The 22,850-nt window shown below is 27.3% G+C and overlaps 1 protein-coding gene across 7 annotated transcripts in view; it reads left to right on the top strand.

Annotated features, from left to right (window-relative positions):
- The window catches only part of LOC107448763 (SLIT-ROBO Rho GTPase-activating protein 1), a 231,283-nt gene extending 212,788 nt beyond the window's left edge, over positions 1 to 18,495 (top strand). For 4 of the 7 annotated variants that reach the window (XM_087151252.1, XM_087151257.1, XM_071187095.2 and 1 more), the window contains 11 exons: positions 1,095 to 1,274; positions 2,188 to 2,430; positions 2,540 to 2,600; positions 3,721 to 3,798; positions 5,769 to 5,903; positions 7,646 to 7,751; positions 8,729 to 8,950; positions 10,172 to 10,251; positions 11,712 to 11,756; positions 14,208 to 14,388; positions 16,436 to 18,495. In XM_087151252.1, the coding sequence (XP_087007378.1) occupies positions 1,095 to 1,274; positions 2,188 to 2,430; positions 2,540 to 2,600; positions 3,721 to 3,798; positions 5,769 to 5,903; positions 7,646 to 7,751; positions 8,729 to 8,950; positions 10,172 to 10,251; positions 11,712 to 11,756; positions 14,208 to 14,388; positions 16,436 to 17,432 (2,328 nt within the window). In that variant the 3' untranslated portion in view covers positions 17,433 to 18,495. The remainder of the gene's footprint in view (positions 1 to 1,094; positions 1,275 to 2,187; positions 2,431 to 2,539; positions 2,601 to 3,720; positions 3,799 to 5,768; positions 5,904 to 7,645; positions 7,752 to 8,728; positions 8,951 to 10,171; positions 10,252 to 11,711; positions 11,757 to 14,207; positions 14,389 to 16,435) is intronic. The other 3 variants (XM_087151255.1, XM_087151254.1, XM_087151256.1) reach the window with 1 other exon arrangement.
- The last annotated feature ends 4,355 nt before the right edge of the window (positions 18,496 to 22,850 follow it).

Genomic DNA, 22,850 nt, shown 5'->3' on the forward strand with positions numbered 1-22,850 from the left:
AAATAGGAAACTTTCTTAGTATTAGAACACTAAATATGTAATATGTTCATTGTTTTTTTTTCTATGTATGTGGTTCACAGCCTCAAAACACAATTTTTACATTGTCATTCTTACAGTTCTGAGTATAAATGTAGAAATAAACAAAACTTAATCAGATAAGAATAAGCTGAAAATAGAAAAATTATTAATTTTTAGAAGAAACTTTTTTTTTTCTTCTGTTCGTGTATCTATTAAATCCTGTTCAATAAGAGAAAAAATACTTTTTTTATTGTGGGATTTAGAAAATGTTTATCAACTCTCGTCTAATTCAATCATATTTTTAGGTTTATTATTTCACTTGAAATATTTCAATTCATAAAAATTTTAAATATTATTCTAAATAAAAAAATATTCACAGAATATATGGGGGGGGGGGGAAGAATTATACAGTTCTTTCAAGAGATTTAAACAACATTATTTTTTTTACTGTTCTTAATAAGAAAATTGAAAGTTTGTGTTTGTTTAAGTGTTTATAAAGCCTGGAAAATATTGCAAAAGGGCATTTCCTTTAATAAAAATATTTATTGGTTTTTAATTTTTATAATATTTTGTGCAAACATAATATTGTAACTTCATTGTATAACTTCTGTATTGTATAACTTCATTGTATAACTGTATTGTATAACTTCATTTGTTAATTATGACTTTTCTAACAATATTTGTTAATTACAAAAGAACTTAACATCGGCAAAAATATTTATCTAAGAGATATAAAAAGATTAGAATACTCACATGACATCATTTTGCAGAATATTAAACAGATAAAATATTGTACAGTAGAATCATAAGATACTTGTACTACCTAATATACTTGTAGCATTAGCCATATCATTTTGTACAAACCTACAATCAGACCACAGATAAACTGCTAAGGCATTTGTGGTTAATATTTAGTTAACTGTAATTGGAATTTTAAATTTATCATTTTAATTGGGTATAATCTATCCCTTTGAAAAGGAAAATATTAATTAATATTTTCTTAAGATTTCTGAATAATATGTAAATGTTTAAAAAAATTTATTTACTAATTTTTTTTTTCTTCATTTCTTTCTTAGATCTGGAAAACTTTAGAAACAGCAGAAAAAACTTTATTGGAAATGATTAGCATTAAAGATTTTGACTGCACCATTCTATTTGAAGAAGACGGGTCAAGCAGGAATGGTTTAAAACAACCAGAAACACTGGCTTTGAAACGTAGAGCAGACAAGCAAGAGACTGAAGACTTTTATTTAAATGTTAGTATTTAATTGTTGATCTGAAATCTTAATACACTGAATTGAACTGAATACCCTGTTATAATTATATAATGATTATTTGTTATTTAAATGAATCGTTCGATTGTTAAATATAAGGTAACTATGATTAACTGATAATTTATATTTTTGGGTAACATAGTTGTTAAATTAATATTTTTCAATAAATTTAGATATTTCTAAACAGTAGTTGATAGTGTAGGAAATGGTTACTTAAAAGTACGCTTACACACGTATAAAAATTTACGTACAATTATCAGTAAAAAATTTAATAACACAACACAGTGTATAACAAATGACTTATTTGAATTAACAATAAAATTATTGTAAGTTGTAAGCCATATGTTGTTTAAATTTAATTATAATGTTTTAACAGTTTAAAAGTATAATGGAAAAACAAGTTGAGAGACAGTAAAATTTTTTTAAAATCAGCCTTTTAGGATAGATTAAACACCTTTAAAAATTACACTTTTTTAAAAACTTAAATAATTAAATTGTTGTTCTATGCATGTATATCTTAAAAACTGTTTTGTACACAAATATTTTGCTCAAAATATTTTATTTTTATTATGTTGTATGTCTAAACTCAAGTGTAAAATTTGAAGAGTATTCTTAATGAACAAATTAAAGGGCACAAGTAAATCTTAAGGCATAATTACAAAGATTACATCTTATTGCTATAGACATGTCTGTGTTATAGACCTGTGTATAGACATGTCATGTTACAGACGTGTATGTAAAACACTTAAATTACTTGTAACATTTATAATGTTTTATGGAATGGGTGATAATAAAGAATTCTTTTTTAATTCACTCGTCTAATTGCATGCTTTTAATAAATTAGGTATTGTATATACATTTTAAGAATTAAAGTGATGGTGAAAAATTTTTTCAGAAATTCTCTCAATACATCATGACAAACAATCTGATTGCCCGGCTTCAAGCTAAATCTGATGTTATTCGCCAAGGTCTTGGAATAGAAGGGGATGAAATTCCAGTTTTGCCAGGTGGTGCATCTCCACACATTGCACAAAGACCGCACAATCTTCCTCAGAGGCTGAGGAAAAAACGCATTGGCCGCACACCTTTGGTGGGTCAACCCAAACTCTTCGGTGGAAGCTTGGAGGAATACCTTGAAGTAACTATTTTATCACATTATTTTCTTAGCATTAAATTCTTAGCCTGAATGTTAAATTTTCATAAATCGTTTATCTATTTACTTACCATATTTTACTTGTTTTTTTTAGGCAGTTAATCAGGAAATACCGTTGATAATCAGAAGTTGCATAAGAGTAATAAATTTATATGGTAACTATTTTTTATTATTATATTGTTCGTATAAAGGTCTTGAATAGCGGAGCAACTTCATTTATTATTTTGTCGAACAGAATTTTAAAGTCTACCATTTTTGCATTTATTTATTTTTTTAATATACAAAAGAGATGTAATTATTTGGATATTTTCTCTTTGGGTGCTATTCCATTTTTAAGATGTATGTAAATATTGTTATTAGCTGAACACTTTCCGACATTGTATTGCCAATCTTCTTCACATTATCAGCAAATTACAAACATCCATGTGAGTGTTAGTTTTCATAATACAGTACAGAACCCGTTATCCGGAAATCAGAAAACTGGAACGAAATTTGATAAATTTTTTTGCCATTTTTAAAAAAAAAATTTTTTTTTTCCTCATAAGAGTTTTAGGATTTTTCTTTCTTTTTTGAAAGATGTTTACCATACCATCATTTTGGAAATAATCATTAGTGTATTACTTCATCGTTTTATCTTCTTTTTAAGATTATTTCCAAATATTTTTTTTTAGTTGGGTTTAACAATAAAAAAAAAAACGGTTTTTTATAGCCATTTAGAAAACCGGAAAAATCAGTTATTCGGAATAGCGATGGTCCCGATCGTTCCGGATAATCGGTTTAGTACTGTACTTTAATCACATGAATTATAAACCTCTCATTTGAAATGATAACATTTTTAATATTATACTGCAGTGCGTTATTTTCTTTCTTAATCTATATCGTATCACTTAACTTGATTTTTGATTCATATACTCTAGTCAAGGAAATTAAGTGAATTTATTTTATAATCGGTCCTTTACTAAAATCCATATTTATTCTTAGAATAGTTGTTTTTTCAAACATTTTTATGAGAATTCTTTTCATGTGTAATTTTTTAAAAGCAATTATCTATTTGAATTATCTGAAATTAAGGATTACCTGTTTTTGGATTTTATGGTACTATGCAGTACCATCAAATTAAAATATTTGTTTAAAAAATTAATACAATACTGTTTCAGTTTTTTAAACAAATATTTTAATTTTTTTTTTACTTGTGTTACAACTTTTTTGTTTGATAATATTTTAAATTTTCATATTTAATTAATTTTATTAAAACTATTTCTAATTTTATTTTAGGATTGCACCATCAAGGTATATTCAGAGTATCGGGCTCTCAAGTGGAAATAAATAATTTCCGGGAAACTTTTGAGAGAGGTTTGTAATTACTTTTAAATTTTACTTCTACAAATAGAAATGCTACTTAATCCACTTTTCCACAATTGAATAGATTTTAATTCTGTCTATAAAGTTGCAAGAAAATGCATTTGTGCAAAAAACTCTATTTTTCATAGTGTTTTCTATTTTTTATAGTGTCTTTTTTTTCCCCTTCTATGTTATGGATGAATCCTTTTTTTTTCTTCTTCACATTCATGCTAATTTATTTTTAATTCGCATCTAACTCTCCAAATTTTTGTTTACATTCACTGTTAATGACTGCTGTTAATGAGTGTAACCATAGTAATTATTCATAAAGAGTTTGTTGTAAACAACTTATACACTAGTAAATTTGAGGCATTAGTATTTTATTAGCGAATTAGTATTTTTTTTAGCTTTGAACAGCTCCTAAAATGATCCAAAACTCTTGAGACAACCATCTGAGAATTAAGTGAAATTATTTAATAGATAATTTCACAGCTGCCAACCCTTCCGGTTTTTTATCGAAACTGCTGCCTTCCGGTTTTTTATTTTAATCTTCCGATTTTCCTCGATTTAAAAAAAATTCCCATTTTATTAAATATTTTTTGCAACAGAGTCACGATCCAAATTTGTACTATCACCAACAGTGTGTTACTATCACTGCCAGTTTTAGTAGGGGATTCTACTGGTGTGAATATTGGTAATCTAGTTTTAACTAGTTTGAAATCACTTCACATACCAATTGAAAATTGCATCGCCATTAGTTGTGACAATGCTCCTGTAATAGTGGGGCAGAAATCTGATGTTTTTTCTGTATTACAAAAAGCGAATATAAATATAGCCTTGCTGGATTGCTGTTGTCACTTATTGAACATAGCTGCAGAAAGAGGGTCATCAGCCTTGTCTTTTAAGATTGATGAATTACTCATTGATTTGTATTACTATCTTGAAAAAAGTTCTGTGCCAATAGCAAAGAATTTCGAAACAGTGAAAGAAGATAGAATGGGCAGTCGATGGGTTTTTATTGGAGAACTGAAGAATGAAATGGGCCAATTTAAATGTAAAAACATTTCTAAATTTATATTATCTGTGTTATCTTTCTCACATTCAAATGCAGAATGTGAACGTGTGTTCAGTCAGGTTAAAAAAAACTAGAACACAGCTTAGATCATCTCTTAGTGATGAGATGCTAGAAAAAATATTACAAGCTGATTATTTTTGTAAAAATCAAAATTGCTACAATGTAACATTTGATGAAATTTTTTTAAAGAAAGCCAAATCGTGCACATATCAAACTTTGAAAAATAATTAAAATTGATGCCCCTAAGTGTTCTTAATTGTCTTAAAATCTTTAAATTGAATTGTGTTCAGAAGAAAAAATACGTTGAAATTTTACAGCTTTTAATATCTTCCTTTTTTTTGAAAACCCACTGTTGGCAGCTGTGTAATTTCTAAAGTAAAAAAATATTTCATAATTGTGTTACATAAAAAGAAATGTTTTCTACACTTTGTCACACTGTGTTAAACATAGGATCAAAAATACTCAATAGAAACTCAATTAACTTAGAAAAGAATGAACGCAATTTTAAATTAATAAAAACTAAGAACTTTCTATGTTCTCGTTTTAATGATGCTTTAAAGGATCACTCATTTTGAGTAAGTGAGTAATTAACTGATAAATGTCAATCAATTTAACGTTATGAGATAGGCATTCACTATAGCAGTTATAACAATACAGATAACAGATTAATAAGAAGATGCTAACAAATAATGAAATTTTAGTGTCTTTCAAATGGGCCACTGAATTGTTTTTCCTTGATTTTGTAGCTATTCAAATATATCTATGTTTAATTTTATAGGACTAATTTGTTTCTTAAATGTCCATATTTTCTTTATTAGTGTGCCCAAGTGAAACTACTAGATAACTTTTTTGACTTGTATATTTGGTTTAAAAAGTTTTTGAAAACTAATTGCATCTTTTATTCCAGGAGAAGATCCTTTAGCTGATGTCTCAGATGCAAGTGATATTAATTCAGTTGGAGGTGTTCTTAAACTTTATCTAAGAGAACTACGTGAACCTCTTTTTCCAATCTTTTATTTTGATCAGCTTGTTGATATATCTCGTAAGTTCTTAAAGTAGTTATTAGATAATTTAATTTAAATACTTATTTTAAAATTGTTTCTTAAAATCCGTGCGTAAAATAAAATCATCCCAAATTAAAAAAGTTCAGCAATTAAACTTTCTTAATTTTTGGAAGATTTTCGTAATTTGTGCTATTCCTCCTACTAACTTAAAATATGATTGTTCAGAAGTTGCTTTTATGTTTTGGTAAACAACTGTTTAAATCACTAATTTGTTATTAAATATTCATTGTGTGCTTTTTAAGTAAATTTTATTATGCATTATTCAAAAAGTATTCTGTATGTTTCTTGATTTTCCATTTTTTTATAATCAAAATTTAAACAATAAAGTTAGTTGAATTTTATGTTGTATTTAGAATCTTGTTTACCTGTAAAATATTTTTAAGTTATTTTGAAAAATATTTCTTACTATTACTGCTAATCATTCTTTTGTTTTTAATTGTTATGTAGTTTTCAAATAAACTCGGTTGCAGATATCTCTAAATATATATTTTAATGTACTTATCATTGTTCAACTTTAGTATGATTTTTTCTACCATGATGTAAAAAACAAAAGGTGGTGCATTTCATCTCACTCTGAAATTGTTCTGTACTGCCATATTATTACTATATTTACTTATATCATTTTATATTGAAACTTAACATTGCTTAAAAGTATAGCATAATGTTGTAAAATATGTTATGTTGTAAAATTATATTTTGTTCCTATATGAATTATTTATTACTCTACATTTTTAAAAATTGTACTACCATTATTCATTAAAAGCTTATATTTATGGATATTTATAAAGAAAACTTATTCATATTCAAATAAATCTTTATTTTGAAGTTTAAAAACAAAAAATATACGATATGTGATTTTTTTAAATGAATATTTAAATAAGCTGCTAATAAAATTAAGTTAATAGGTTATTATGATTTAATTTTTTAAGCTAAACTTATTTTAAAAAGACTACATTTGCTGTGTGTTAAAGCATTGAAATAGAAACTGTTCTGACGACATCACATTTATGTAATAAATGTAAGGAATAAATTAAATACAAATTTTAAATTTATATTTTAAGTTTAAAAATTTATTATATAAATTATTTGATTTCTGTTAAAAATTCATATATTAGAATTATTTACAAATTTTTAGTATTTATACACAAAGAATATGCTGAATATGAATATATTCAGCATAATTTCAAATATGAATATTTGAAATGAATATGAATATTTTCAGCATAAATCATCAAAATTTTCTTTTTGAAAGGGAAAAAAATGTGCATGTCCTCATAGTGTTACTTAATTCTGACCTTTATTAAATTAAGACATATATGCTTCATTCGACATATCAATTAACTCCACTTTCTGTAACTTTTTTAATTTTAAAGCACTTGATTGAGTGTTAACTGCATTTTTTAAGACACCATTAAATGACAAAAAAAAATTTAATAATTGAATAATATAAATTTATTTCTAATTATTAATAATATAATTATTAATTTATATTTATATAATATATATATATATATATTTATATATATATATATATATATATATATATATATATATATATATATATATATATATATATATATATATATATATATATATATATATATATATGTTTCAAATGTAATTTTATGATCAAGTTTTAGATAAAATTGTATTAAAATATATATGTAAAAATAATTGTCTTGTGATGATTAAGCATGCAACTTCCTTTTATTTGTTTTAGAAGTGGAGTCAAAGAAAGAGTTCATCTATAGAGTTAGAGATGTTGTGAATAATTTACCTCGATCAGTTGTCATTGTTCTCAGATATTTATTTGCATTCCTTAATCAGTAAGTTTTTTTTATTATCTTTTAGCAACAAATAATTAATGCAATGTTACTAAAAACTTGTACTTGTATAATTGAATAATGTGTAAATGAAATTAAATTAACTACTGAGAAATGTGCCTCATTTTGAAATTTAATGTATAATATTTTAACTCATTTGTACTTGTATTCATTTATCGATTTCAAAATCAAAACAAACTGGTTTTAATTTATATATATAAGTTTGGTTAACCCACAATCGGCCATTATATTTTTGGCAACGTAATTTTAAATTTAATAAGTTATTTTAAATAGTTATTGGCATTTAGTATTTTTTTAAAATATTAGCCATGAGTCTAATGGTATGTTATTTATTTCATAGTTTTTGTCATTATTTTTATTTTTGTGCCTGAAAAAGAAGTTTTCAGATTCAATGCTGTAATTAAAATTTCAGAGAAGTGTAACTGTTCCCATTTATATAATGAATTTAAATGATTTTATCATGAACGAGTTTTTAAATAGAAGTTTAAAAACTTATTATTATTCTTTAGTTTTTTTGCAAAATATTTTTCATTAAAAAATTAATAAATAAAGGAATTAAGTTTTTATATTATATCTATACATATATTTATCTTGAGCTCTGCACCTTAGTCTAGTCTTGTTAGTGTCTTTTGTGCATTAAGAAAAACGTTTTTTTTTTTATTATTTTTTTTATAACTTGTCATTCAATCTGAATGCAGTGCTTACCATAAAATAAAAAATTAAAATTTCAATTTTTTTCAAAAGATTTATGCAAATATTTTATAGAGCTTTTATCTCTGTCAGTCAATATTTAATAGAGCTTTTATCTCTGTCAGTCATAATGTGCTCACGATTTTAAGACCCTAAATATTTAAAACAAATGTTTCTAGAATAACCCTATAAAAAATGTATGTATAACTCTTGCAATTTATGTACATTATACAATTTCTATAATTTGCAATGCATCAATTTATTTTTAGCTTATCAGAATTCAGTGATGAAAATATGATGGATCCGTATAACCTGGCAATCTGCTTTGGTCCTACTCTTCTACCCATTCCTGAGGACAAAGATCAGGTTCAATATCAGAACCTAGTAAATGAGCTTATAAAGAACATCATCATATATCAAGAAGAAATATTCCCAGATGATGGTGGTATAGTCTATGAAAAGTACATTAGCACAAATGTCCCTGATGAAAAGTAAGTTAAACATTTACTATTTTATTTTTAAATTTAAATTTTGGTATACTTAAAGAAACCCCTATTTTGTTATGTCTGATAAAAAAAAAAAAATTGTGTTTATTTTAAAATTACGTATTTTTATAACCTAAAACAAATTCAATATTGTAAGACAATTGCTTAAAAACTTGAATTTGAATGTTTTTAAAATTATATTAACCTTTCTAAAGAAAATAAGCCTGACCATAGATACTTAGTATTATTATTTTGCGTATTTTATTTAGACTGTCATTTACGATTTTAGTTTGTTTTTCAGGGAGCGTTGCATTTTTAAAAAGTGCTTAAAGGTGCTTATTTTCGATTTCCATTTTTTAAAAGCCCTTAAAGGTGTTTTTTTCATTGGGTATTTTTAAAAAGTGCTTAATTTTCCCTTTTCCAAATTGAGATTTTTCGTTTACCTTGTTGATTTTCACTACGAATTATGCAAAAAAAAACATGGTTATTCTATTTTGGTACTATTTTGGCACATCGTCAGTCCGTAGCGTATGAAAACGCCATTCGATTTACATGATTCAAAAATTTTAACAATTGTCAAAAACAATGTCAATTTTTTTTATATTTTTAGACATGAGGGTTAAAACCAGATTAAACCGTCAGTTGTCAAAAACTTACCTAATTATATTTTTTTAAAGTGCTTAAAAATATTATTTGAGTGCTTGAAAAATGCTTAAAAGGTACTTATTTTTATTGAATAATTTGGCTACGCACCCTGTTTTTAGAAACCTTTCAGATAATTATTGTAGGTTTTAGTTAGTAAAACCAGTAAAAACATTTTATACTTTATAGTGGTTGAAACATAATAAAAATTGATTTATTTTTAAAAATAAAGCAATACATAAGTACAAATACTATTTATTAATAAATACTTCAGTAAAGTTGCATAAAGTAAAAAATCGTGTGTGTTTTGATTTGCCTAAAAAACATTGTGTAATATGCGTCATTGTGCAATATTAACGAATATAATTTATTAAATACATACACATTTCTCCTTTATTTAATCCAAAATTCCTATATTGTATATCAATAACTACTTAAATTTTTTTTTAAATATTTTCAAAATTATATCAAGCTTTCCCAGGAATTTATTTATGTTAAAATAACTTTGAAATTATTTACTGTAATGTATATACAGCTTTATTAATCTATTGCATTGAAAGTCATTTAAAAAATTTTTTTTTACAGTGATGTTGGTGATTCACCTCCTGATCCTGTATCAGAATTAGCAGATGATTCAGAAGTTGATACTGTGCAGAGTGAAGATGGTACATTTATAAGTTTATCTTTTCTTTATATAGAATTGCCTCCATATTATACTGTCCTAGTTTACCTAGTAGTGAAATATTTAAGCTACTTTCAATACAAAATGTCAGCTTTCTTTTAAAATGTCGCCATTTAAATGGTGAAATCCAATCCCCAATCTTATCAATTTATCTTAAATCCAATTTATATTTTTTGAATGCTTTTTATTCCCATTAATTTCGTACTATTAGTCTATATAGCAAATGTGAATGTATATCTTATAAAACATGTGTCTGCCTAGTGAGGGGGGGGGGAAATTATCTTGAATAAATTTTGATATAATGATCAAATTCTTAGGCACTAGGACTCAATCTTAATCATTTAAGAGGGTGACCTAAAATATGGTTTAAGGATTTAAAATAAATTATGTGTTGAAAGTTCGATTACTAAGGAACTGTTAGATTTTGTATTTTGCCTTATAAAATTACCTTCTTTAATATGATGCAAATATTTGTATACATTACAATTCAAACTTTTCTCGATTATTATGAAATAAAATAGTTATTAAAAATGAGATTTTGCATGGATTATTTTTGGATAAATGAATTTTAGAATTGTCTGGATAAATTTCTTGAGATATAGTGAAATATGCAAAAAGTAAAATTAACATTAATGGGCCCAAACTTTTAATAGCCATTCTAACCAAACTAGTGGGGCCATATTTCCCAGATTGCGGCTACTCCCTATTACTTTAAGGGTCATAAATCCACATCCTTCAACAAAAAAAAGGTATGTTTATTCAGAGAAAGTATGTTTTTGTGTCTGATTTCGTAACTTAAAATATCATCCGCAGTAATTAATTAGCATATTTTAATCACTCCTCAAACTATGAAAATAAGAGTTTTTGTAAGTGAAAAAACGATCATTAGATTAAAAATTATTCACGGTAATTTTATTTTTTTTGTGCACTGGGCATTATTTTAAGGAGGTGAGATTAAAAATTAAGTCTTGAACATGGACAATTTGACATGATTAATTTAAACTAGATTAATTATAAATAAAATTGTTTAAGAAGTTTATTTAACTATTAAAAATCTTGCAACCTATTTTTAATTAGGTAACTACTTAAAAAAAATGTGTTTTTTTTTGTAGGTTTCTTTATTGATTAAGATTATAATAATAAACATTGTTAAAAAGAAATTATGGATATTTACTGACACATAAAATTTTTTATGAACTAGGGCTTTTTTATTTCATACTTTATGTATTCATTTTTTGTACAATGTCATATTTGTATGTTTTTCTTACATAGCTAACAGTAATAAACATTGAAACTGCCTTTTATTATTTTGATTTGCATTTATTTGATTTGATTTATTTATTTTTATTTTGCTTTTTAAGTGCCAAAATTTTTAACAAAAGTTTTGTTCTTTTTTTTCTTCCTTTGTTAATGTTTGACTAATGTAGTTATAACAAATTTCAGATGCTGTATTCCCTGAGCAAGAGATAGCCTTCAATTTATTTGGCAGTATGTTTTTCCTCCCTTTTAAAACTTTTTGCTTTCCATTTTTTTTTTATTTAAAGAAAAAATAACTTGTTTTTCTTCTTATGCTTTATTAATTTTGTTTTCCTTTCAACTCCAAATAGTTTTTTAGTGAGTTTTATGATTATCAATGTTAAGTTTTGAAATTTTTGTAATAAGTATGCCATTTAAAAAGAACTAGCAGTAATAAATTCAGTAGTTGTGTTTCAGTTCCTTGAAACATATTATTCTGACTTTCTTTTTAAAATATTTTTCCCTATTCAAATAATGTAGCGATTTCTTAACAATGAAATATAACACTTCACAATCATTGAATATTTTTCTAATAATGTATTTTGAATTAACATACAATTTGAATCTCTTTGTATGTTTTCTTATTAAAATGTTTCTCTGTGTTTTTCAAGTGTGAAAAAGATATTTAGTTCATTTTATGATGTTACTGGAATTTGCGAATAGTTAAATCTTTCCATTACTAATTTTATACTTAAATTTTATTTTGAATTTTGATTTTTAAAAATTTTAAACGTTCTAATGATAAATTCTTTTTTTATTTGTTTAACTGATCGTTGCAACTATTGCAATGGTTATTATGGAAGTTCATATTTCTTGTCTGGTTACTGAAAATTATAAACAAGCATATATGTTATTGTAGTTTCAGTCATTTTTCTTATTGAAGTGCTGGAGAGCTAGAAGCCCCATGACCTAATAGTCAATGGCTGGCATTTGTTTAATAATAAAAATAAGTACATTATTCTGAACTATGCATTATTATATATGAACTACATTAATTACATTACAATACATTATTATATATGAACTATGCATCAAAATAAATAAATAGATCTGTATGTTTATGATATTTTATTTAAAAAGGAAAAAAAAAACTTAGTTCTTAAGACAATAAACATCTTTTGTAAAATTTATCCCAAACTTGAACAGAAAATGGAAATTTTAAAGATTGTTTTGCTTTTGTCTCAGTTTAAATTATAATTTCATCTGTTCTTAGTGTGTAAAAGAACTATTGTATAACTTATTAAAAGCTTTCTTTTGTATTTAAACTCTTGAAACTTTTTGATTACTTATTAAGTTTAAATTATATGTGATTGAAAATTTAACTATTTTAATTCCTTTGGTGATATCCCCTGAATTTGAGACGGGTTGTTTCACCCCTGTATAATATTTCCTTAGCTTATATCAGAAGAAAACTGGTTTTTCAACAAAGAGAAAAACAATATAGATAAAAGTCCCACTTTTCATGTTTATGACTGCAGGAGGGTTGAAATAAAATAGTTTTATAAATCTCAGCACAACATAATAGCTCTGTGCATCAATATGAAATGTAATCATCTCATGATATATGGTATAACAAATGACTATAACAATAACAGCTACAGGATCTTACATTAATAGCAATAAAGAAATTCTTGAGAGATGCCTGCAACAATGCTTTGTTCACATACCTACATGGATATCTGCATTAATTGAAAGAATTTTTTGATGAATTGATGGTAATTTTCAATATATGTTGATTGCATATTGGATTTCTGTCATTTATCTATTGAAAGGGAATGAAAAATTGTTCTAAGTGATTATTTTGTAAATAATTGTGATCTATCTTTGACTATTTTTGGAAGTAAATAAAGTACCTACCTCTTGCCTTTGCTAACTAATAGTCATTGAGTAGCTTCCCTGGCAGCAAAATAACTTGGTCCTTCATTGAACCAATATTCATGATCTTGGTTAAGTAAGGTTTCAAAAGGCAGTTTTTCTCATATTGGCCCTATATAAAATTGCCCAAATCACCCGATATCTTATTTTCATTATTCAGCCTATATAGGCTATTCTAGGATCAATATTAAAAAATCTAGACATCCATATATTGATCCCTCTATACATGTTCTTCTAGGACCCACATTGAGCCAAGTTCAAGCCCAACCGGCACCAAGGTAAAATTGTTTCCTAGGGTTCAGGTAGCCTCTTTTTTGGTAAAATGTAGAACAGCAGAAAATGTGAACACTATGAGGCAAACAATTTTAGGATTTATAGATTTTTCCACTACAAACTTGTGGACAAGGAATAAGAGCAAGACATAATCTAATTTCCTATTAATGTAAAGCAAATTATTTTCTGAAACATCCCATTGTGAGCCAGGGGATCATCAGAACTAAAGTTTCACAATTTTATGACAAATGGTTTCAGCAATGCACTTGTCTGCCTTTACTTCCTAGACTACCCTAGACGGTGCTTATCGATCTGAAGCTGGGTGGGCTTTAAGCTGCCACTAGGTATTGAAACCCAGCACTTCACTCTGTCTTCCTAAACTGTCTCTAAAGACCCACATCTTAGGTTTACAATTCTTGTGATGTTTCTTATTTATTAAAATGTATGATCAGTTATTAGTCATATATATTAATTGTTTTCCTTCTTTGTTTTTAGAAACTGAAGTGATGGAAGCTGTTGCACAATTTGATTTCAATGCTCGCTCTCAGAGAGAACTATCTTTCAAGAAAGGCGATACCCTACTGTTGCAGAATCAAGTCTCAAATGATTGGTGGAAAGGAAGCTTCCTTGGACGAGAGGGTCTCATTCCTGATAAATATATCCTCTTAAAAATTAGGTAGCTATTGAATATCCATCTGCAGAATGGACTTATTCCTGATAAATATATCATCAAAATTTCATTGTTATTGCATATATTTTATTAGCCATTTTTGTGAGTAGTACTTATTTCTGATTATTGTACGTATGGGGATTATTATCATTATTCGATTCCTATTAAAAAGGATCTGGATTCTTGTATTCCCAAAAAAAATTTCCTCTTAAAATTTTAGTATTTACTCATGTAGAATTTGTCATGTACTCATGTAGAATTTGTCTTAGTTTTAAATAAGTGTTTACTTTATTTTATAACTCAGACACAATTAGATTTCGGATAATCAATTTTTTGAGATTTCGGATACTGTTCCTTCCCACTTTTAGAGAATAGAAAATAATATCTTGCAAAATAGAGTTATTAGTGTAGTCAATTAAATAACACTTTGAAAATTATTCTAGATAAAATAACCTTTGCTAATTTTAGTATTATTAAATATTGAGCTTTCTTTCTATCTGACATTTTTGTTTTAACAGATATTGTTCTTTAAGAATTTAAGTGTCTACTGTGATAAATTAAAATATGAATTTTTTTTTAAAGAAACTGAGAAAACTCGTTATGCAATGAAAATGTTGTAATTATTTCATTACAACTTTGTGCAGTGTGCAAGAAGAAAAAAAAAGAACCACCTTAAACAACCTTGAATTTCTTAACGTTCTAGGACTTTTTATCTTAATGGCTCAAGGGGGTGACCTCAAATAAATAAGCACAAACGATAATTTAAGTTACGAAATGAGATACAGAAACTTACTTTCTCTAAATAAACATATAATTTTTTTACAGATTCGAATTTCTGATCCCCAAAATATGTTCCTCATAGTTTAGTCAGGAGAGCGCTCTAAAGTTTGGACTATTCAATGTTAATTTTACCTTTTTGCGTGTTTCACTATATCTCGAAAACTTTTGAAGCAAATTGAAATTTTTTTGTACGCAATTATAAAATTCGTTTATCCGAAGACAATGTCATGCAAAAAAAAGTTTTTAGTAAATATTTTTTATTATTTTATTTAATAATGGTCGAAAAATTTTTGAATTGTAATGTTTAAAATTTTTTTCATCATTTTAATCCTCTGAACGTTCTGCACGTAAAATGTGGTATTTTAGTATGCAGTCTTTTTAGCCTAGCAAAACCAGATTTTTTATGTTATGAGATAGGTAAATAGTGTATAGTAGAGAAACATTCTCCTAATTTTGCCCATTTTCTAAACCGCCAGTGGTTTAAAGAGTACAAGTTTACAGGGCAAAATAAAAAATTTGAGCAAAATTGTTGAAAAATTCCAGAGAAATTGAATTTCAAAAAAGTCATCTATTCAAAATTCAATTTCTCAGAAACTATATGATCGATTTTGCTCCAAATTTGTATTTTCTCTTGTAAAATTTATAATCTTTAAAATGATGCAAAAAAATTGCATACTATACAATTCAGAAATTTTTCAACTATTATTGAATAAAATAATTAATATTTACCAAAAGTTATTTTTGCATGGTAATGCAAATCTTTGCATTATCTTTGGACCAAAGAAATTTTATAATTGTGTGCAAAAATGTTTCAATTCACTTAAAAAGTTCTCGAGATATAGCGAAATACGCACAAAATTAAATTAACATTAAGGAGTCCAAACTTGGGAGCACTCTCCTGGCCTAACAATTGGAACCATATTTGCCAGATCTGTCGGGGGGGGGGCTTGTTTAATCAGAAAAAGTGTATTTTTGTGTCTGATTTCATAACTTAAAATATCGTCAGCCCTTAATAATTAGCATATTTGAAGTTACCCCCTCGAGCCTTTAAGTTTGAGTCTGATCATTGAATCCAAAGTTATTCAGGGTAGACAGTCTGTGCATTTACCCCACACTGTGCATTTACTTTGAGGCATACATCATTCACTTAGTGCAACTGGTTCTGATAAACAATTATTCATTATTCATGAAAGAATATTCAAGGTTCATTAGAATTTTTTTTACCTATTTTCTCTAGTATACTTCAAATATAACGAATTTTTATGCTTTCCAGAGATGAGGATAGAGATAAGAGTAGCATGGATGGCAGTGAAAAGCGACGGACAAGCAGCAGTAGCGATTCCCTCTCTGGCATCAGTCACAGTCCCAAGTCTTTATCTACCTCTGGAGCTCTTGAAGACTGCAGCTCAACTTCTTCCTTGGATCGAAGAAGCTTGAGCAGCCTGCATCCCCAGACTCCAGAATGGGAGCTTAACCAGCCTTTCCCTACCAAGACGGAAGTGACCAGTATAGAGACTAGTTTATTGGACAGTGATAAACTCCCAGATCCTCCAGACCTGGGTGCCATTCACGGCATCGATCGAGAGACCGACATTATCGACACCCACACCCCTCATATTTATGATGAAAACAACAGGAGACCAAAGAAAGCTTGCAAGGATGCTCCAGATCTAGTGTTAGATCTTCCTATCAATTTGCCTAGTCCAGTTTCTAGTGCCAAAAGTGGTTCAAATAATTCACCCGATGACAATTCTCTACTAAGTCCAGGAAGCAACACAGACAGTCCAGAGTTGACTGCAGCTGAAAGATTTGCCAAATCTAATCAGTGCACAATGAAGAAGGGGACCATGTCTCGCAGTGCGAGTCATGTGACAGGTCCTCAGTCTCTTGATGCACAAACTCAGACATTCTATGCAGTGCGGCGTAGTGCCAGCACCGGTGACAATTTAGGACCTGCGTCACCAGATTTGACGCTGGATTCCAAAGATAAACCCACTTGTGACGCACAATCTGAACAAATATCTTCCCCGCTAGTGAATACAAATGGTAATGTTAAGGTCGAAACTGTTGAACTGAGCTGGGTAAAAATGGATAAAATGAACAATGAACTAAAGAACAAAGATTTTCCAAACAGAGTGGAAACCACCATAAGCACTGGTGGTGTGTCTTCCTTTAAACCACCTGTTAAAAGCAAACCACCTCCTGTTATGAAAAAACCTAACCGTGCTGAGTTGAAAGCACAAGAAGTGTACCAGCAAACCGCATGCTAATATTTTTCAGTTCATATTGAATTACTTGCGCTGAATTGTGAGAACGCAATTCATATAATAGATAAAGTCAACTTAAATACAGCTATTTTAGGTAATATTTTCTCAAATTCTTTACTAATAAAATATAGATAAGTTGAGTGGTGAATATATCATTACTATTGAAAAATCATCAAAGTAATTTGAAACAAACACTTCACTTAAGTGCTACGTGTAACCTAATTTAAATTAATAGATTGAGATTCAAAATCAAATCAATTTGAAAATAAGCTTTATTTGAATGTTGATTTAAATCAATAAATTAGAATCGTTGATTCATGTTAGTGTGAAAATAACGATTCCTATCCTTCAATGCCCATCTTTAATTTATATGCTGTGCATGTAAATATAAACGTAAGTGGGTAGTTTATTTTAAATGTTAGAAACGCTTTTTAATGTTACTCTTATCCAAAAATTTGCATTTATTTGAAAACAAAAACAAAAATTAGCCGTTTTTAAATAAATGAAAAGGTTCCTGTCTCGTTAATATTTATATTTTGATTAAAACAAATTAAGAATTTATTACTTCCGTTTTATGAATGAAAATGTTATCATCATATTCAAAGTTTGTTGTATGTACATACAGCATGCACAATTTAACTTACTCAAACAGGTTGAGATGAGGAACAGCGAGCATTTGTTCATAAAGGTGCTGTTTTCTTAATCTGTACAATGTGTGACGCAACAAAAGAAGCAGGAAAAAAAGAACTTTCTAGAATCACCTGCAACTTTCTTATCTACTTTTCTAGGAAAGAACTATTGTATATTTTTGTGTATTGTGTATTATCGTTGAGACATGACAAAGTAAGTCGACCACTTTAGTAATGCGAATGCTGTGTTTTTTATGAATAAATGGCAGTATTGAACTTTGTGCATTTTGAGCTGTATTTGTACGAGATTGTATAAATTTAAGAATTTGTATGACCTTTTGTATGATGAACGATATATATAATGAGCTATTTGATGTAAAAAAGTGTGGTTGAATTTTCTTTTGCGTGTATTACTAGTTGTTCAGACAAAACAAAAACATTTTAACCAACTGATTTTATCAAAACTTAAGTTGATTTTATTTATTTATAATTTTCAGAAAATTCTTAAAATTATACAAATTTTTAAACATAAAACAAAATATTTTTAGGTGCATTTTTCTAAAGCAAAACTCTTATTACAAATAATTAATTAGAAATGAAAATTAATTTCATTAATTAGGTTTTCCAATAAAGCCTGATTCGTATAAGTTTGAAGTGTTGTCATAAAAATTTTATTTTACTTGTATAATTTTTGAAGTTATTTGTATGTCATATTTTTTATTTGTTCATTCGTAACTTTTGTTTTTGTATTATAAAATTATTATGTACAGTGAACAGCCATGGCGTTGGCATAATAAAAAAATAAATAAAAAACAGTTTTGCATTTTCTTTTTGCTCCATATTTGAAGATTATGACTAATTTAGCTGATATCATAATACATATAAAATTACAAGTGATCAATTGTGTTCTTGAATTATTTTGATATTAAACTCTCTCTCTTTTTTTTTCTTTTTTTTTTGGCAATTACAGTCAAAAACTCAAATTTTGGTGTAGAAAATATTGTAAATAAAACTGTGTAAAATTGAAATTTATCCAATCTGTTATTTTGTTAAAGTGATGAAAATAAAAATACAGAAACTAAAGCTTAATGAAAAAAAACACTCAATTCATTATATGTAAAATAAATTTTCATTTACACCCATTTAATTCCTTCTTACCCTAAAATGAGATTACAAAAAAAAAAAAAAAAAAAAAAAAATATTTAAAGTACTCAGAATTTCAATCGTTCTCTGTATTTCTTTCTACATTAAAGTTCATTTTTTAGTTTTGTATGAATAAGGCCGAAATTCGAAACTATTCCGATGCTGAGCTGCATAATCTAGAACAAGGGTTTCCAACTTACATGAGGCTGGGGGCCGGAATTAAAAACACTAGTCAAATGGCGGGTCACAACTTTTTCAAAATTTTATATAGGACTCTTTTATGTTTGAAGAAACATTAAATATTACTGTCACTATTCACAAAATACAAAAAATGAAATTAAAAAGAACAACATACACGATTATTTTTGTATTTGATTAAATATTTCCTTGGATACAAAACCTGAGAAATAATTATTTTTGCACTGTTGGTACGTTAAATTTCACAGAAACGAAGAAGTAGGATTTTTTTTAACGAAAGGAAAGTATTTTAAAACCATATAGATTTTTTATAAAAATTGTCTGCAAAAAAATGACAATTAATATATTTTAGTTCAGGGGCCGCTAGCTGGTAACCACATGTCTAGAAAGTAGACATACTAAAGCTATTATAACATATGATAACATGTAACTAGGAAATTTATTCTAATAACTAAGTATTAATAGCAATTTAGTTAAAGCCTTAAATTGATTGATTGGAAAAATCGACTCATTTAAGCAAAAATTTATATTTCTTATAAATTTTAAATAGTTTACTAATCAGTGAACTAATTATACATTGATATAATTAACATTAGTTCACTAATTGGAATTTTCTCTTACGAGGGTCGCCGCAATCTGGGAAGTATGGTCCCAATAGTTCGGTCAGGAGAGCCGTCCAAAGTTTGGACACTTTAATATTAATTTTACTTTTGCATATCTTGTGAAATTTTTTTAGCGAAATGAAAACAATTTGCACGCAATTATAAAATTCGTTTATCCAATTCCATACAAAAATAATCTAGTAAATATTTATTATTTTATTAAATAATAGTTTTAAGAATTTTGAATTGTAAGGTATACAGTTTTTTACATCATTTTAAAGCATTGGCAAAATACAAAATCGGTTGAATAATTCCTGAGAAATCGTATTTTTAAAAGTTGATTTCTCAGGAACTATTAACCGATTTCGCTCAAATTTTGTATTTTGCTATATTAAATTACATTCTTTAAAATGATACGTCCCGCAGTGGACTGATCGTTAAGACACGGTTCCCAGCAGATCACCGAAGTCAAGCATCACTGACTACGGTCAGTGTGCGGGTGGGTGACCACTTGGAACAGTCTGCGTATGGACCGAGGGTCCCTACGCCTGCAGACCGCTCTCCTGACCAAACAATGGGAACCATGTTTTCCAGATTGTGACTACCCCCTATATTTAGGGGACCCAAAACTCCGAATCCATCAAAAAACAAGAAAGTTTATTCAGCGAAAGTATGATTTTGTGTCATATTTCATAATTTAAAATATCGTCTGCACTTACTAATTAGCATGTTCCAGGTAACCCTCTTGAACCATTATGAGTCCTAGAACGTGAAGATCCAATCATTGGATCAAAAGTTATTCAGGGCGATCCATTTTTTATGTTGCGTATTGTAAGCAGGGCTGGAGAAAATTCCAAGAGAATAATATTCAGTATGCACAAAGTTCCTAGTTGGATCAAAAATGTTAGCTTCTTTTCCTTCAGTACAATATTTCAAAGTATTTTTAGAAAATAAGGTATATATAAGAAAAAAATTAATTTGATTTTACACTATTTTTGAATAAACAAGCATATGTGTTATGAAATAATTGAAATCAAAATATATTAAAATTGAAATAATTTATTAAATTAAATTTAAGCTCCCACTTATTAATCATTTCAGCTTTAAGAAATTAGTTTTAATACTTAAGGAATTCAAACTAATAAATACACAAAATTGACATACGTTTTTTTTAACAAGAAAAAAAATTTGCAAAGCGACACATTTTTCTATAAAAAATATTGGTGAATTTTTTTTGTACTAAAAATTTTCTTGCTCCAAAAACTTGTTTGCTCGGTCAGACATATTCTGCTCCCCTGAATATAATTAATAACAATAAATATTGAGAATGAATATAAAAAAATTTTTTACTTTGAGATCAGACAATTATTAACGAACGCTTTAATCTTACTTAATCTAAAAAATATGCCTAAATTGTAACATGAACGGATTAAAATCAGTATTTAGATTGAAAAATAATAAACAACGAATAGTAATAATATATGACTTTGGGTACTATTATGATTACCATTAGAAAAACCAATTAATAGCTTCAATAATTTTGGCAACATTTTTTATATGTGATAATATAATTAACAATTTTAGTAGTACAGAACGCAAGTATTGTGCATGTCTCTCATTAATTAATGTCTCTCATGTCAAAAAAGAAGTTAAATGTCTCTCATGTCAAAAAAGAAACTTGCCCAAGGTTTTCGACAATTTAACTTTTTGAGAGGTTTTTGACGCGTTATGACAAAACCAATTTTTGACGTCAAAAACCAAACCCTGTTAAAAAAAAAACTTTTTTTAAAAGGAAAAAATAAAAACTTTTTTTAAAGGGAAAAAAAACGTCTTCATTAATTTGCATAAGCCTATTCTATAATCTAATTGTCAAAACAAAAAACATTGAATTCATCTCAATTCAACTTATACTCTTAAGCTTTAGTTTCAGTTTATAATTTTAAGACTTCACATTACTTCCTGAATAACTTATGACATTATGTTTAAACTTTTATGTACTAACATGGCCAAATTATGGTGTCATGGGACTTGGGCCTGACGGATAAAATAAAACCCTATCTATTTAATCTTAAAAATAAGAATGTATTTTTTTTCTTCCAAATTAAAGAAACATTTAGTAATGCTAACTAAGAGGAAAAATGTCGTAAAAATAACTTTTGAAATATTTAAATTATTAGTCCGCTCTAAAGCCCAATTAATTCTTCATGGCAAGATGATGCATGTAGTTCAAAATCATCGTTTTGCTTCAAGTGCAAGGCTCTTAAACTGTAGCTTTTTTTTTCCATGGCTAAAGAGATCAAAAAATCATGTTTGAGCCAATGTGCGAGTTTGAAATGCATCACAGAATTAATCAATCAATACTTCGAAGGTTTTAACTTAAACTTAGATTAAACATAGTTAACTTCAATTATGTGGGACAATTGGTGTATATGACAGGAATCGGGAGTCAGGTCCACAACTATAAAATTATAATAATAAAAGATAAAATAATTGATTGTTTCGTTTCAATAATTATGGTACCTCAACTTTTTACCACATTAACTGCTAAAGTTCTTCGCATTCATTTTTTGAACAAATATAAGGTACGTTCTTTTTAGAATAGATCAAATTCTGCAATTAGTTATGAAATTCTTTTGAGCATCCTTTTCAACGTCGAAAAGCAAATCTTCTTTTATTCTAAAATTTCTCGGCCAAAACTTTTTTTAATACCCTTCGCCAATACTTTGATTTAGAAGTTATTAGTTTCATTAATTCTTTGTAATTAAACCATTACTTTCATCAATATATAGGGGAGAGTGGGTTCAATTGTAACATTTTTTACTTAACTATTTTTAACTAACAAAAAATCC

The sequence above is a fragment of the Parasteatoda tepidariorum genome, chromosome 9 (assembly GCF_982258835.1).
Source record: "Parasteatoda tepidariorum strain Cologne lab strain chromosome 9, Ptep-v5.0, whole genome shotgun sequence".
NCBI classification, from domain to species: Eukaryota; Metazoa; Arthropoda; class Arachnida; order Araneae; family Theridiidae; genus Parasteatoda; species Parasteatoda tepidariorum.